Raw genomic sequence first — 12,269 nt, 5'->3', positions numbered from 1 at the left:
GGGAAGAGGTATTTATGACCTTCATAAACCTACCCCCAGGCCAACGTCATGACAATGTCATGTAGCTTCTTAGTGACTGAGTACACAATTATCAGTATGTAGCCTAAATTATGAATAGGCTCTATAGAGGTGGGGGAATTGTGTTGTAAATCTTCATTTTGTGTCTTTCAAAAAGCCTTAAAAAACATTTCACAATTACAACAACTTTGCCAAACCCTTTATTTGCATTGCATTTTACAAGTGACATAGTTTAGTTCTCAAAAGAATTGACAGCACAGCTCAGTTATTTTCTGTGGTCATATTTAGTATTTCATGGGACCTACAGTAATCTGTCCACTGCATTCATATCTATTGCCATCCCTTCCACAGGCTTTACACAACACTTTCTGTATGTGTGTGTGTGTGTACACTTTCGGTCACTTTCTAGTATGTTTTTATTCGGAATGTCAACATTATTCAGCATGAAATTAGTATGTTTAACATTGCAACAAAATTGGAGAGGGTTTTGGTAATAAAGTGATTTAGGATCAGAATTAATTTAAGTCTAGGAAACCCCAACTCCCAGGATGGGTCAATGCCATCTCGATTCGGGTCCTTTTAGGTCGTGAAATATCCACAACAAACATAATGATCAAAAACGATCACTCTTGTCATTTTTACTTACTAGCCTTAACAAACACAGTGCATGTCTTACAAGCAGTACAGTCATGCATTTTGGAAAATAACTTAATTCAATCATATAACAAAATTGACATTTTCCACCTTGATACATAATAACGCCTCTACATACTGAAGCACTGTAAAATGTTTCTTCATTCTGTGAGCAAGAGAGAGAGAGAGAAACAATATTACCCTATTTTAATTACATTAAATAATATTCTAACTCACACCGAGGTACTAAACATGTTTATCAGAGCAGGTCAGTGGAGTTCTCACCTCTGACTGTGAGTTTGGTGGAGGACTCGGCCCTCCCCAGGGCACTTTCTATTTGGATGTTGTACTCGCCCCAGTCTTTGGGGGTCACACGGAGTATCAGCAAGGAGCAGACACCACAGATGTTCGTGATCAAGTAGTTGGTGTTAGTGTTGAGGCTGATGTTGTTGCGGTACCAAGTGACGCGAGGCTTGGGATTTCCCTTTATGGCACAGCTCATATAGCACTCGTAGCCTTTGGGTGCTGTGTGCTGTCTCAGTGGCACAAGGAAGGCTGGAGCGGTCCGCAAATCACACGTTTTGTAGGCTGGCATGTTTACCACAAATGTGTCTAGAGAAGAAACATGGCAGAAAGGTAAAATGCTCATCTTACATGTCATGTAACGCTTAAGTTAAAATAGCAGCATTTTATAAAGGGTTCATAGATTGTTCATACATTTGTAATAAACCGTTATAATAGCACATTAGTACTTGTCAAATGTTGAGCATAATGACTGCTATTGATTATACTGTTATTAGTACCTGTCTATCCATAAAAGCTGATTTATATGACTTATTTATATGGCAAAGTATCTCTCTCTGCCAGGCTTCTAATACCTTTCCTCCTCTCGCTTCCCCAAGTGGGAGACTCAGACGGAGCAGACATGCCCATGTCATTCTTGGCGTAGACCCTGAAGTGGTACTCCCTGCCAGGCATAATGTTACAAGCCGTGAACTTGTTGTTGAAGAGCCGGTCGGCCACCGTGCTCCATGAGCCTTTGGTGGAGTCCCGTTTAGACACAGAGTAGTGAAGGTGGTCGTCACGCTTCTCATCAGGGGATGGCTCCCAAATCACAGTCACAGTGCCTGGGACGTTCTCCTCAAGTTCTACTGGTCCTGGAGGCTTGGGATCATCTACAGCCAGAGTCAGAGATGATAGTCAGTATGATGTTACACTTCGCGAGGACATTCTATCATTAGGTGGTAATTGTTGTTGATTCACTTATGGCCAATGTTCATTGTGACTGCTGATATTTAAAATACTTTCTTTGTGAGTGCGGGCCTTGGCTATCTTTTTCATCTTGTGCAAGTTCCAATCCCTTCTCAGTCTGAAACACACTAGGAGAGCTTTACTGTATGTTACTGTACCTGTAACCCTGACCTCCACGCTGAAGCTCTCCTGGCCCACTAGATTTTTGACCACTATGGTGTAGATCCCTGAATCAGAGCGCTCAGAGGAAGTAATCAGAAGTTGAGATGATGATTCAGAGTTGGAGATATTGACCCGCTTCAGCAAAGGAACATCGTCCTTCAGCCACGTGACTTCTGGCCATGGGGATGCCTGTTAATAACAAGATGATTAAAACATAATCAGGATTTAAAACATCAAGATAGCATGCATTGCACATGCTCTTAAAGCATATGCCAATTACCAGTTTCACCTCTTACCCTCTTACCTCAAAGTTTAAGAGGATCCTGACAGAATTTCCAGCTCTCACCACCATGAAACTCTTCATCTTATTATCGGTGAAGCATGGTCTCACTGAAAAACAGTGACAAAAATAAATTAGGACATTTGAAACTCATCTTATGTAACTCTTACTTACGTAGGCTTATTGGGTGATTATCCCCAATGTAGGCTAAAACAGACAAACAATACAACATATTCCCAATGAACGCATCATCGTCACCCACCAGGTGGAGGCATGGCCAGGATGTAGTTGTCCAGATCCTGGGGAACTCCTTCTCCTCCGTCATTGATAGCAATCACCCTGATCCAGTACATGGCCATGGCCTTCAGGCTTTTCACAGTGAAGGTGGTCAAGATGATGGGGGTGACGTTACAGCGGGTCCAGTCTATGCACTCAGCCTGCCTGACCTCTATAAAATACCCTTTGGCCTCATCCTGGACCCCCACTTCCTCTGTGGGTTTGTTCCAGGACAGGGAGAGGGCGGTGTAGGATGTGTCTGCCACCTTCAGATCTTCCACTTTCCCTGGGGGATCTAAAACAAACACAAAGTCGTAAATCTAATGGCCATACATCATTGACTTCAAACAAATGAACAGTATAAATAAGCATCTAAATAAACAATTATTTCAGAAAATATGGTGTTTTATTATAGTTGTACATGTTGCTCGCACTTTGAAAGGATGTATGACTTACTCTTTGGGTCTTTTGCAAAAATAAACTCTGAAGGGGAACTGGGCTCGCTGAGTCCAGAGACATTGATAGCATAAACTCTGAACTCGTATTCGTTCCCTGCTACAACATCTGTCACTGCACGTTTCTTTTCTAGTAGTGAGGAGAAACAGAATCAGTCATAGAAAGTCCAATACAATTGAAATCATTAAACCAAAGAAGCTGTGGTATACTAACGCCCCTAATTCACTAAAAGAAGAGACCTTGGATAGGCTCATCTGTAGGGTTGACAGGACTCCAAAGATTACTCCCCTTCTTGCGTTTTTCCAAGTTGTAGCCCAGGATGCGAGACTCGCCAGTGTCGGTCGGGGTAGACCATGTCAGGTTGATGCAGTTGTTAAAAGCACTAGCCACTTTTGGTGGGGCAGGGCTGCTAGGAAAGGCTGAGATATTTCAGAGAAATTACATAACATTTCGTGTTTGGGTAACACTTTTCAAAATGTTCTGTTATAATACCCAAATAAGGTTATCGTAAGCACAACTTTTGAAGTAGATTCTAATGACAACATATAACCACTTACGTGACATTGTTGACATCCACTATAAACCTACTAAACCTACAACTAGCTCACCCAAGGTGCCAGCCGTGAGGTCATCAGTCTCCATCATCTCACTGACGCCCTCCTCGGTGACCACCCTGATACGATAGCAATACTTCCTGCCGTGTTCCACGTCGTTATCCTTGTATTCGGGCACGCCAGGGATGTCCCCCAGCTTCTTCCAAGTGTTGCGGCCAACTTGCTGGCGCTCCAGGTTGTAGTTTATTACTGGGCAGCCACCGTCGTCCTTTGGAGCTCTCCATTTGATATGAATACAAGAGGCTGTGCTTTCGAGGACCTCCACAGGGCCCTGGGGCGCAGTGGGTTTGTCTACCAGATCAGACAGAGAGAGAGAGAGAGAGAGAGGTCACATTACCCTAGCCAAAACAGTCTGCAGTCATGTCTCTGCATTGGAATTTAAGAGAGAGAACTGACTGTCCACAGCACAGATACACCTGAATATCTCTGAACAATGATTGAACTGAGACAGTTCAATAATCGTTCTTGAATTGAACTAATTCAAACATTGGTTCCATTTCTCAACTCACCGAGGACAATGAGTCTTGAGATAGCCTCCATGGTACCATGTTCGTTCTTGAGCTTGATCTTGATCTCTCCAGTGTCTTTGCGCTGGCACTTGCTGAGGAGCAGGCGGCTTTGGGTGAAGGACTTCTCTATCTTGGTGGTGTTATCGTCCAGGAGCTCCTCTCCTTTTCTGTACCACTGGATCTTCATGGGCTCGCGGCCCACAAAGGGCAGTTTGAAAGTGGTGCTATTCCCCACTTTGACTATGACCGGCTGAGAGAACGCAGACAGATCATCAGGGTCAAACCTGGGAGGGTCTGAATAGGACACAGATCATGCAATGTAACTGACATTTGACTCAATTGTTATTTAATTTTTTTTGACTCAATTGTTATTTAAAAAAATCTGAATACTAAAAGTGGCAAACTTTTTTTAGGTGCATAATGATTTTATAATTTGAGTATTGTGAAATGGCTACTCAAATTATGTTGAGACAGCGTAGACATTGTATTGTACATATAACCAAAATGAATGCCTTTCGTTTTCTAACCTTCCACATTCAGCATTGCCTCAGTTTTACGCCCGTCTGCCTCAAAGCGGTATTTTCCAGAGTCTTCCTCCTGACAACGGTTGATGACCAGCTTGTGGTTTGCACCATCTCTGGACATTATGTGTCCATCATCTGCTGTCAACTGTCAGGGAAGATATATATTATAATTTATCTTAAGATATGATCAAATAAAAATATATTGGGGGGTGAGAATGACAAAGATAATTCAGTCTAACCTTCTTGCTATTTCTGTACCAGGTCCCTTCACAATTATCATTGCTCAGCTTACACATCAGTTCTGCAGGCTGGCCAATGAGGGCATGGATATTTGACAACCCGCTTACGAACTGAACTCCTGGATCTGGCATACACAACAGCAAACAATTAGGGACTTAAGACTGGTTTTATTACATTTGGATCAGACATACTTACCAGATGTGATGTTAACATCTAATGCCATTTTGTAGTGCTCTGAAGAAATTATTATTTGGGCTGTCTTGAGTAGGATAACTTCCTGACTGATGTCTTGAGATGTTGCTTCAATATAGACACATAATTTTCCTTCCTCGTGAGCCATCTATTTTGTGAAGTGCACCAGTCCCTCCTGCAGCAACGCACCCCCACAACATGATGTTGTCACCCCCGTGCTTTCCTCAAAACATAATGATGGTCTTCATGGTCATTATTGTTTCATCAGACAGAGGACATTTCTCCATAAAGTATGATCTTTGTCCCCATGTGCAGGTTCAAACCGTAGTCTGGCTTTTTTATGGTGGTTTTGGAGCAGTGGCTTCTTCCTTGCTGAGCAGCCTTTCAGGTTATGTCAATATAGGACTCGTTTTACTGTGGATATAGATACCTTTGTACCTGTTTCCTCCAGCATCTTCACAAGGTCCTTTGTTCTGGGATTAATTTGCATGTTTCGAAACCAATGTACATTCATCTCTAGGAGACAGAATGCGTCTCCTTCCTGAGCAGTACTATTGTTTGTACTCATGAATGTAGTACCTTCAGGAGTTTGGAAATTGCTCCCAATGATGAATCAGGTCTACAATTTCTTTCTGAGGTCTTGGCTGATTTCTTTGGATTTTCCCATGATGTCAAGCAAAGAGGCACTGAGTTTTAAGGTAGGCCTTGAAATTCATCCACAGGTACACCTCCAATTGACTCAAATTATGTTAATTGGCCTTTCAGATGCATGTAAAGCCATGACATAATTTTCTGGAATTTTCCGAGCTGTTTAAAGGCACAGTCAACTTAGTGTATGTTTACTTCTGACCCGCTGGAATTGTGATACAGTGAATTATAAGTGAAATAATCTGTCTGTAAACAATTGTTGGAAACTTGTGTCATGCACAAAGTAGATGTCCTAATCAACTTGCAAAAACTACAGTTTGTTAAAAAGATTTTTTGTGGTTGAAAAACGAGTTTTAATGACTCCAGCCTAAGTGTATGTAAACTTCATCTTCCGACATTTGTGTGCATTACAATAACGCACACAAACGCACAACACAACAAGCATTTCTATGGCATCAGATCTTATTTGTTTAAGATAACAGTAATTAGAAGTACATTTATTTAGCTCCATCTACAGAATAGTTAGAATAGTTCTATGGAACATAGAACATCCACCCAGAAGAACACATTGCATAGAAAATTATATTGATGTTATTATAGGACTACATAAATCATACTTTTGGTTACTTTGAGATTTGCACATTCAGTATGGTAAGAGATGAGATTCAACATTCCCCTTTAAGGTACATGAATATTCTCAGTATCATCTCTTGTCAGTGTAACAGATGACCCTGTCACAACAGTGTCATATTTCTCCAATTATTTCCCAAAATTGAGTGATACTCATGTGAATGCCATCTCCTCCATTGCAGTCAGTACATGACGTCACGCGTGGTCTCTTACCAATCACTGTGTCCTTCAGCAGTGGGCCTTGCCTTGTGCGCTCTGAACACTTGCCAGACACATCAGTGTACTGCTCAGTTTCTCCTGTACCACTTTGAGCATTGGGATCTGTGATTTGGCCGTAAAATAATAACCTTGCAAGCAATTTCCAAAATTACTTTGTATTTTGTTAAATTATGAAATGAAACCATCAGCTGTAAGGTTAGGGTTGGAAGAAAGCATTACATTCATTGTGAATAGAACACAAAAAGCATGACAGAGATACAGGAACACACAACACAAAAAGCCACTCTATGAGATCAGGGATTTTATATACTGTATAAATATACAGTGCCAGTAAAAGGTCTGGACACACCTACTCAATCAAGGATTTTTCTTTATTTTTGACCAAATAGGGCTATCTCCTGTATACCACCCATACCTTTTCACAACACAACTGATGGCTCAAATGCATTAAGAAGGAAATAAATTCCACAAATTAACTTTTAACAATGCACATCTGTTAATTGGAATGAATTCCAGATGACTGAGAGAATGCCAAGAGTGTGCAAAGCTGTCAACAAAATAAAGGTTGGCTACTTTGAAGAATCTAAAATCTAAAATATATTTCGATTTTTTTCAACACTTTATTGGTTACTGAATGATTCCATGTGTGTTATGTCATAGTTGTGATGTCTTCACTATTATTCTACAATGTAGAAAATAGTAAAAATAAAGAAAAACCCTTGAATGAGTAGGTGTGTCCAAACTTTTGATTGGTACTGTACATATACCCTTGATAAAGATGAGCAAAAATGACTATTTAATATAAGATCACATATACAGTGCCTTTGGAAAGTATTCAGACGCCATGACATGTTTAACATTTTGTTAGGTTACAGCCTTATTCTAAAATTGATTAAATAGATTTTTGTCCTCATAAATCTACACACAACACTCCATAATGACAAAGCAAAAACTGTTCTTTTAGAAATGTTTGTTAATATATATAAAAAAAACTCCTGAAATATCACATTTACATAAGTATTCAGACCCTTTACTCAGTACTTCGTTGTAGCACCTTTGGCTGTAATTACAGCCTCGAGTCTTCTAGGGTATAACGCTACAAACTTGGCACAACTGTATTTAGGGAGTTTCTCCCATTCTTCTCTGAAGATCCTCTCAAGCTCTGTCAGGTTGGATGGGGTTGGATGGGGAGTGTTGCTGCAGAGCTATTTTCAGGTCTCTCCAGAGATGTTCGAATGGGTTCAAGTCCGGGCTCTGGCCGGGCCACTCAAGGACATTCAGAAACTTGTCCCAAAGCTACTCCTGCTTTGTCTTGGCTGTGTGCTTAGGATTGTTGTACTGTTGGAAGGTGAACCTTCTCCCTAGTCTGAGATCCTGAGCGCTCTGGAGCAGGTTTTCATCAAGGATTTCTCTGTACTTTGCTCTGTTCATCTTTCACTCGATCCTGACTAGTCTCCCAGTCCCTGCCGCTGAAAAACATCCCACAGCATGATACTGCCACAGCAATGCTTCACCGTAGGGATGTTGCCAGGTTTTCTCCAGAAGTGACAAATCTTGATACTCATGGCCTCGGAGTCTTTAGGTGCATTTTGGCAAACTCCAAGCAGGCTGTCATGTGCCTTTTACTGAGGAGTGGCTTCTGTCTGGCCACTCTACTATAAAGGCCTGATTGGTGGAGTGCTGCAGAGATGGTTGTCCTTCTGGAACGTTCTCCCATCTCCACAAAGGAACCCTGAAGCTCGGTCAGACCATCGGGGTCATCTCCCTGACCAAAGCCCCGATTGATCAGTTTGGCCGGGTGGCCAGCTCTAGGAAGAGTCTTGGTGGTTCCAAACATCTTCCACTTAAGATTGATGGAGGCCACTGTGTTCTTGGGGACCTTCAATGGTACAGAAATGTTTTTGGTACCCTTTCCCAGATCTGTGCCTCGACACAATCCTGTTTCTGTGCTCTACAGACAATTCCTTTGACCTCATGGCTTGATTTTTGCTCTGACATGCCATGCACTGTCAACTTTGTGACCTTATATAGACAAGTATGCCTTTCCAAATAATGTCCAATAAATGCAATTTACCACAGGTGGACTCCAAACATGTTGTGGAAACATCTCAAAGATGATCAATGGAAACATAATGCACCTGAGCTCAATTTCTAGTCTTACAGCAAAGGGTCTGAATACTTATATGAATTGTATTTATTTTTTACATTTATTTAACTAGGGAAGTCATTTAAGAACAAATTCTTATTTTAAATGACGGCCTAGGAACAGTGAGGAAACTGCCTTATTCAGGGGCAGAACGACAGGGGATTCGATCTTGCAATCTTTTGGTTACTAGACCAACACTCTAACCACTAGGCTACCTGCCACCCCAGGTAAATAAGGTATTTAAGTTTTATAGTTTTAATCCATTTACAAAAATAAATAAAAACAGTTTTTGCTTTGTCATTATGGGGTAACGTGTGTAGATTAATGAGGGGAATTTTTGAGTAAAAAAAAAAGTTATATATTTTCGATGAAGGCTGTAATGTAACAAAATGTGGAAAAAGTCAAGGGGTCTGAATACTTTTCGAAGGCACCGTGTCTCTCTATTATGCATGGGAATACTTTCAAACAGATTTCCCAAATTATCATCACTTTATAAAGATGATTTGCTGGTGTTTTTAGTCTTATGTCCAACAATAAAAAATACAAATATATATTTTTTCAGCACTTGGGGGGCCAAATAAAATCACAAACTAGCATCTACACACAAACTATCCAAATAAAGTGTTACCCAATACTCTAGCACCCTCCCCTTGCGAGGACAATGACACTGAACTTTTTTCTAAATTGTTTTATGAGATTGGAGAACATGTTGGGCAGGATCTTAGACCATACTCCCATACAGAATCTTTCCAGATCCTTGATATCCTTTGTGCCCTCTTATGGACTGCTCTCTTCAATTCAAACCACAGGTTTTCAATGGGGTTCGAGTCTGGAGACTGATATGTCCATTGCAAAAAATTTAATTTGTGGTCAATTAAACATTTCTTTGTGGATTTTGATTAGTACTTGGGGTTATTGTCTTGCTGGAAGATCTACTTGCAGTAAAATGTCAGCCTCATGGCAGAGGCAACAAGGTTTTTGGCAAAAATGTCCTGGTACTTGGCAAAGTTCATGATGCCGTTGCCCCAGGACCAGTGGATAAAAAATAGCCCCATAACATCAAAGATTGACCACCATATTTTAACGTAAGTATGAGGTACTCTTCTGCATATGCTTTTGTTTTTCAATGCCAAACCCACCACTGGTGTGCATGGCCAAGGAGCTCTAGTTTCATGTCATCTGACCATAGCACCGCCTGGAGTTTGATAAATGGCATTGGCATTTGGATTGGATCCAGTGCTATGGTCAGATGACATGAAAATCGAGCTCTTTGGCCACGTACACCAGCAGTGGATTTTGTCGTAGATAAAGACTCAGTATCATTATCCGGGGGAGGGGGGAGGGTGCTGGAGTATTGAAAACAGGATATCCTATTATTAATTGTTCAACTAAATCATTCACTGAGCAATTGTTTTAGAATAAAAATATAAAATGTCATTTTTTTTGCATGCAATATAGCTCAGTATTTGTATTCTTTATTTTGTCTTTTTTGCTCATCTTTATCAAGGGTGCCTGACTGTACATATACTGTATAAATAAGCCCCATCGTGTACAATTTAGTTAGAAGAGTTCTATGGAACATAAAAGAGTTTCATAGAACATCCAACCAGAAGAACACATTGCATGGAAAATTATATTGATGTTATTATAGGACTACATAAATCCATTCTCAAAAATGAACATACATTTGGTTACTTTGAGATGTGCACATACAGTATGGTAAGAGATGATATTCAACATGCCCCTTCTTCTCAGTGTAACAGATGATCCTGTTACAACAGTACCATATTTCTCCAATTATTTACCAAACTTGAGTGATACTCATGTGAATGCCATCTCCTCCATGCAGTCAGTACATGACGTCACGTGTGGTCTCTTACCAATCACTGTGTCCTTCAGCAGTGGGCCTTGCCTTGTGCGCTCTGAATGCTTGCCAGATGCATCAGTGTACTCCTCAGTTTCTCCTGTACCACTTTGCCCATTGGGATCTGTGATTTGGCCATAAAATAATACAAATATTGCAAGCAATTTCCAAAATGTTATTTTGTTAAATCTGAAATTAACCCATCAGCTGTAGGCTTGGAGTTCTTAAAATGGTCTTGACATGGAGATACTGTTTCCATGGTCTGTTTTACAATGATTTGTTAAATATTTGGAAATTAAGGAAGCTTTCAATGTCTTTTGAATAGAACACAAAAAGCATGGCAGCGATAACCAAACACACAACACAACAAGCCTCTCTATGTGATCAGGGATTATATACACTGAGTGTACAACACATTAGGATCACCTTCCTAAATATTGAGTTGCACTCCCCTCCCTCTTTTGATTTAACCATTCACCCTCTGAATGGCACATACACAATCCATGTCTCAATTGTCTCAAAGCTTAAAATTCCTTCTTTAACCTGTCTCGGCCCCTCATCTACACTGATTTAAGAGGATTTAACAAGTGACATCAATAAGGGATCTTAGCTTTCCATCTGGATTCGCCTCGTCAGTTTATGTTATGGAAAGAGCAGGTGTTCCTAATGTTTTGTACACTCAGGGTATATACACTACATGACCAAAAGTATGCGGACACCTGCTCGTCAAACATCTCATTCCAAAATCATGGTGTTGGCCCCCCCTTTGTTGCTATAACATCCTCCACTCTTCTAGGAAGGCTTTCCACTAGATGTTGAAACATTTCTGTGGGGACTTCGCTTCAGCCAACAAGAGCATTAGTGAGGTCGGGCACTGATGTTGGGCAATTAGGCCTGGCTCGCAGCCGGCTTTCCAATTCATCACCAAAGGTGTTTGATGGGGTTGAGGTCAGGGCTCTGTGCAGGCCAGTCAAGTTCTTCCACACCGATCTCGACAAACTATTTCTGTATGGACCTCGCTTTGTGCACGGGGGCATTGTAATGTTGAAACAGGAAAGGGCCTTCCCCAAACTGTTGCCACAAATTTGGAAGCACAGAATCGTCTAGAATGTCATTGTATGCTGTAGTGTTAAGATTTCCCTTCACTGGAAATGAGGGGCCTAGCCTGAACCATGAAAAACAGCCCCAGACCATTATTCCTCCACCACCTTTACAGTTGGTACTATGCATTGGGGCAAGTAGCGTTCTCCTGGCATCTGCCAAACTTAGATTCTTCCGATGGACTGCCAGATGGTGAAGCGTGATTCATCACTCCAGAGAACGTGTTTCCAGGCTTGTGTGTGGCTGCTCAGCCATGGAAACCCATTTCATGAAGCCCTCAATGAACAGTTTTTGTGCTGAAGTTGCTTCCAGAGGCAGTTTGGAACTCAGTAGTGAGTGTTGCAATCAAGGACAGACAATTTTTACTCGCTACACGCTTCAGCAATCGGCAGTCCCATTCCGTGAGCTTGTGGCCTACCACTTCGCGGGTGAGCTGTTTCCACTTCACAATAATTGCACTTACAGTTGACCAGGGCAGCTCTAGCAGGGCAAGAATTTGACGAACT

General features: G+C 41.2%; 1 protein-coding gene across 4 annotated transcripts in view; it reads right to left on the bottom strand.

Annotated features, from left to right (window-relative positions):
- Nucleotides 1–202: 202 nt before the first annotated feature.
- Nucleotides 203–12,269, bottom strand: part of LOC109908119 (immunoglobulin-like and fibronectin type III domain-containing protein 1) — a 39,790-nt gene continuing 27,723 nt past the window's right edge. For 3 of the 4 annotated variants that reach the window (XM_031794376.1, XM_020506600.2, XM_020506602.2), the window contains 14 exons: nt 10,679–10,786; nt 6,647–6,754; nt 4,963–5,087; nt 4,727–4,868; nt 4,200–4,493; nt 3,685–3,981; nt 3,316–3,495; nt 3,077–3,205; nt 2,607–2,915; nt 2,369–2,454; nt 2,061–2,253; nt 1,530–1,826; nt 937–1,263; nt 203–817 (listed from right to left, as the gene is read on the bottom strand). In XM_031794376.1, coding sequence (XP_031650236.1) covers nt 813–817; nt 937–1,263; nt 1,530–1,826; nt 2,061–2,253; nt 2,369–2,454; nt 2,607–2,915; nt 3,077–3,205; nt 3,316–3,495; nt 3,685–3,981; nt 4,200–4,493; nt 4,727–4,868; nt 4,963–5,087; nt 6,647–6,754; nt 10,679–10,786 — 2,600 coding nt within the window. In that variant the 3' untranslated portion in view covers nt 203–812. The remainder of the gene's footprint in view (nt 818–936; nt 1,264–1,529; nt 1,827–2,060; nt 2,254–2,368; nt 2,455–2,606; nt 2,916–3,076; nt 3,206–3,315; nt 3,496–3,684; nt 3,982–4,199; nt 4,494–4,726; nt 4,869–4,962; nt 5,088–6,646; nt 6,755–10,678; nt 10,787–12,269) is intronic. The other variant, XM_031794377.1, reaches the window with a different exon arrangement.

This window comes from Oncorhynchus kisutch, linkage group LG17, assembly GCF_002021735.2.
Source record: "Oncorhynchus kisutch isolate 150728-3 linkage group LG17, Okis_V2, whole genome shotgun sequence".
Lineage (NCBI taxonomy): Eukaryota > Metazoa > Chordata > Actinopteri > Salmoniformes > Salmonidae > Oncorhynchus > Oncorhynchus kisutch.
The sequence above is the reverse complement of the archived record's forward strand: the minus strand, read 5'-3'. Positions and strand labels throughout refer to the sequence as shown.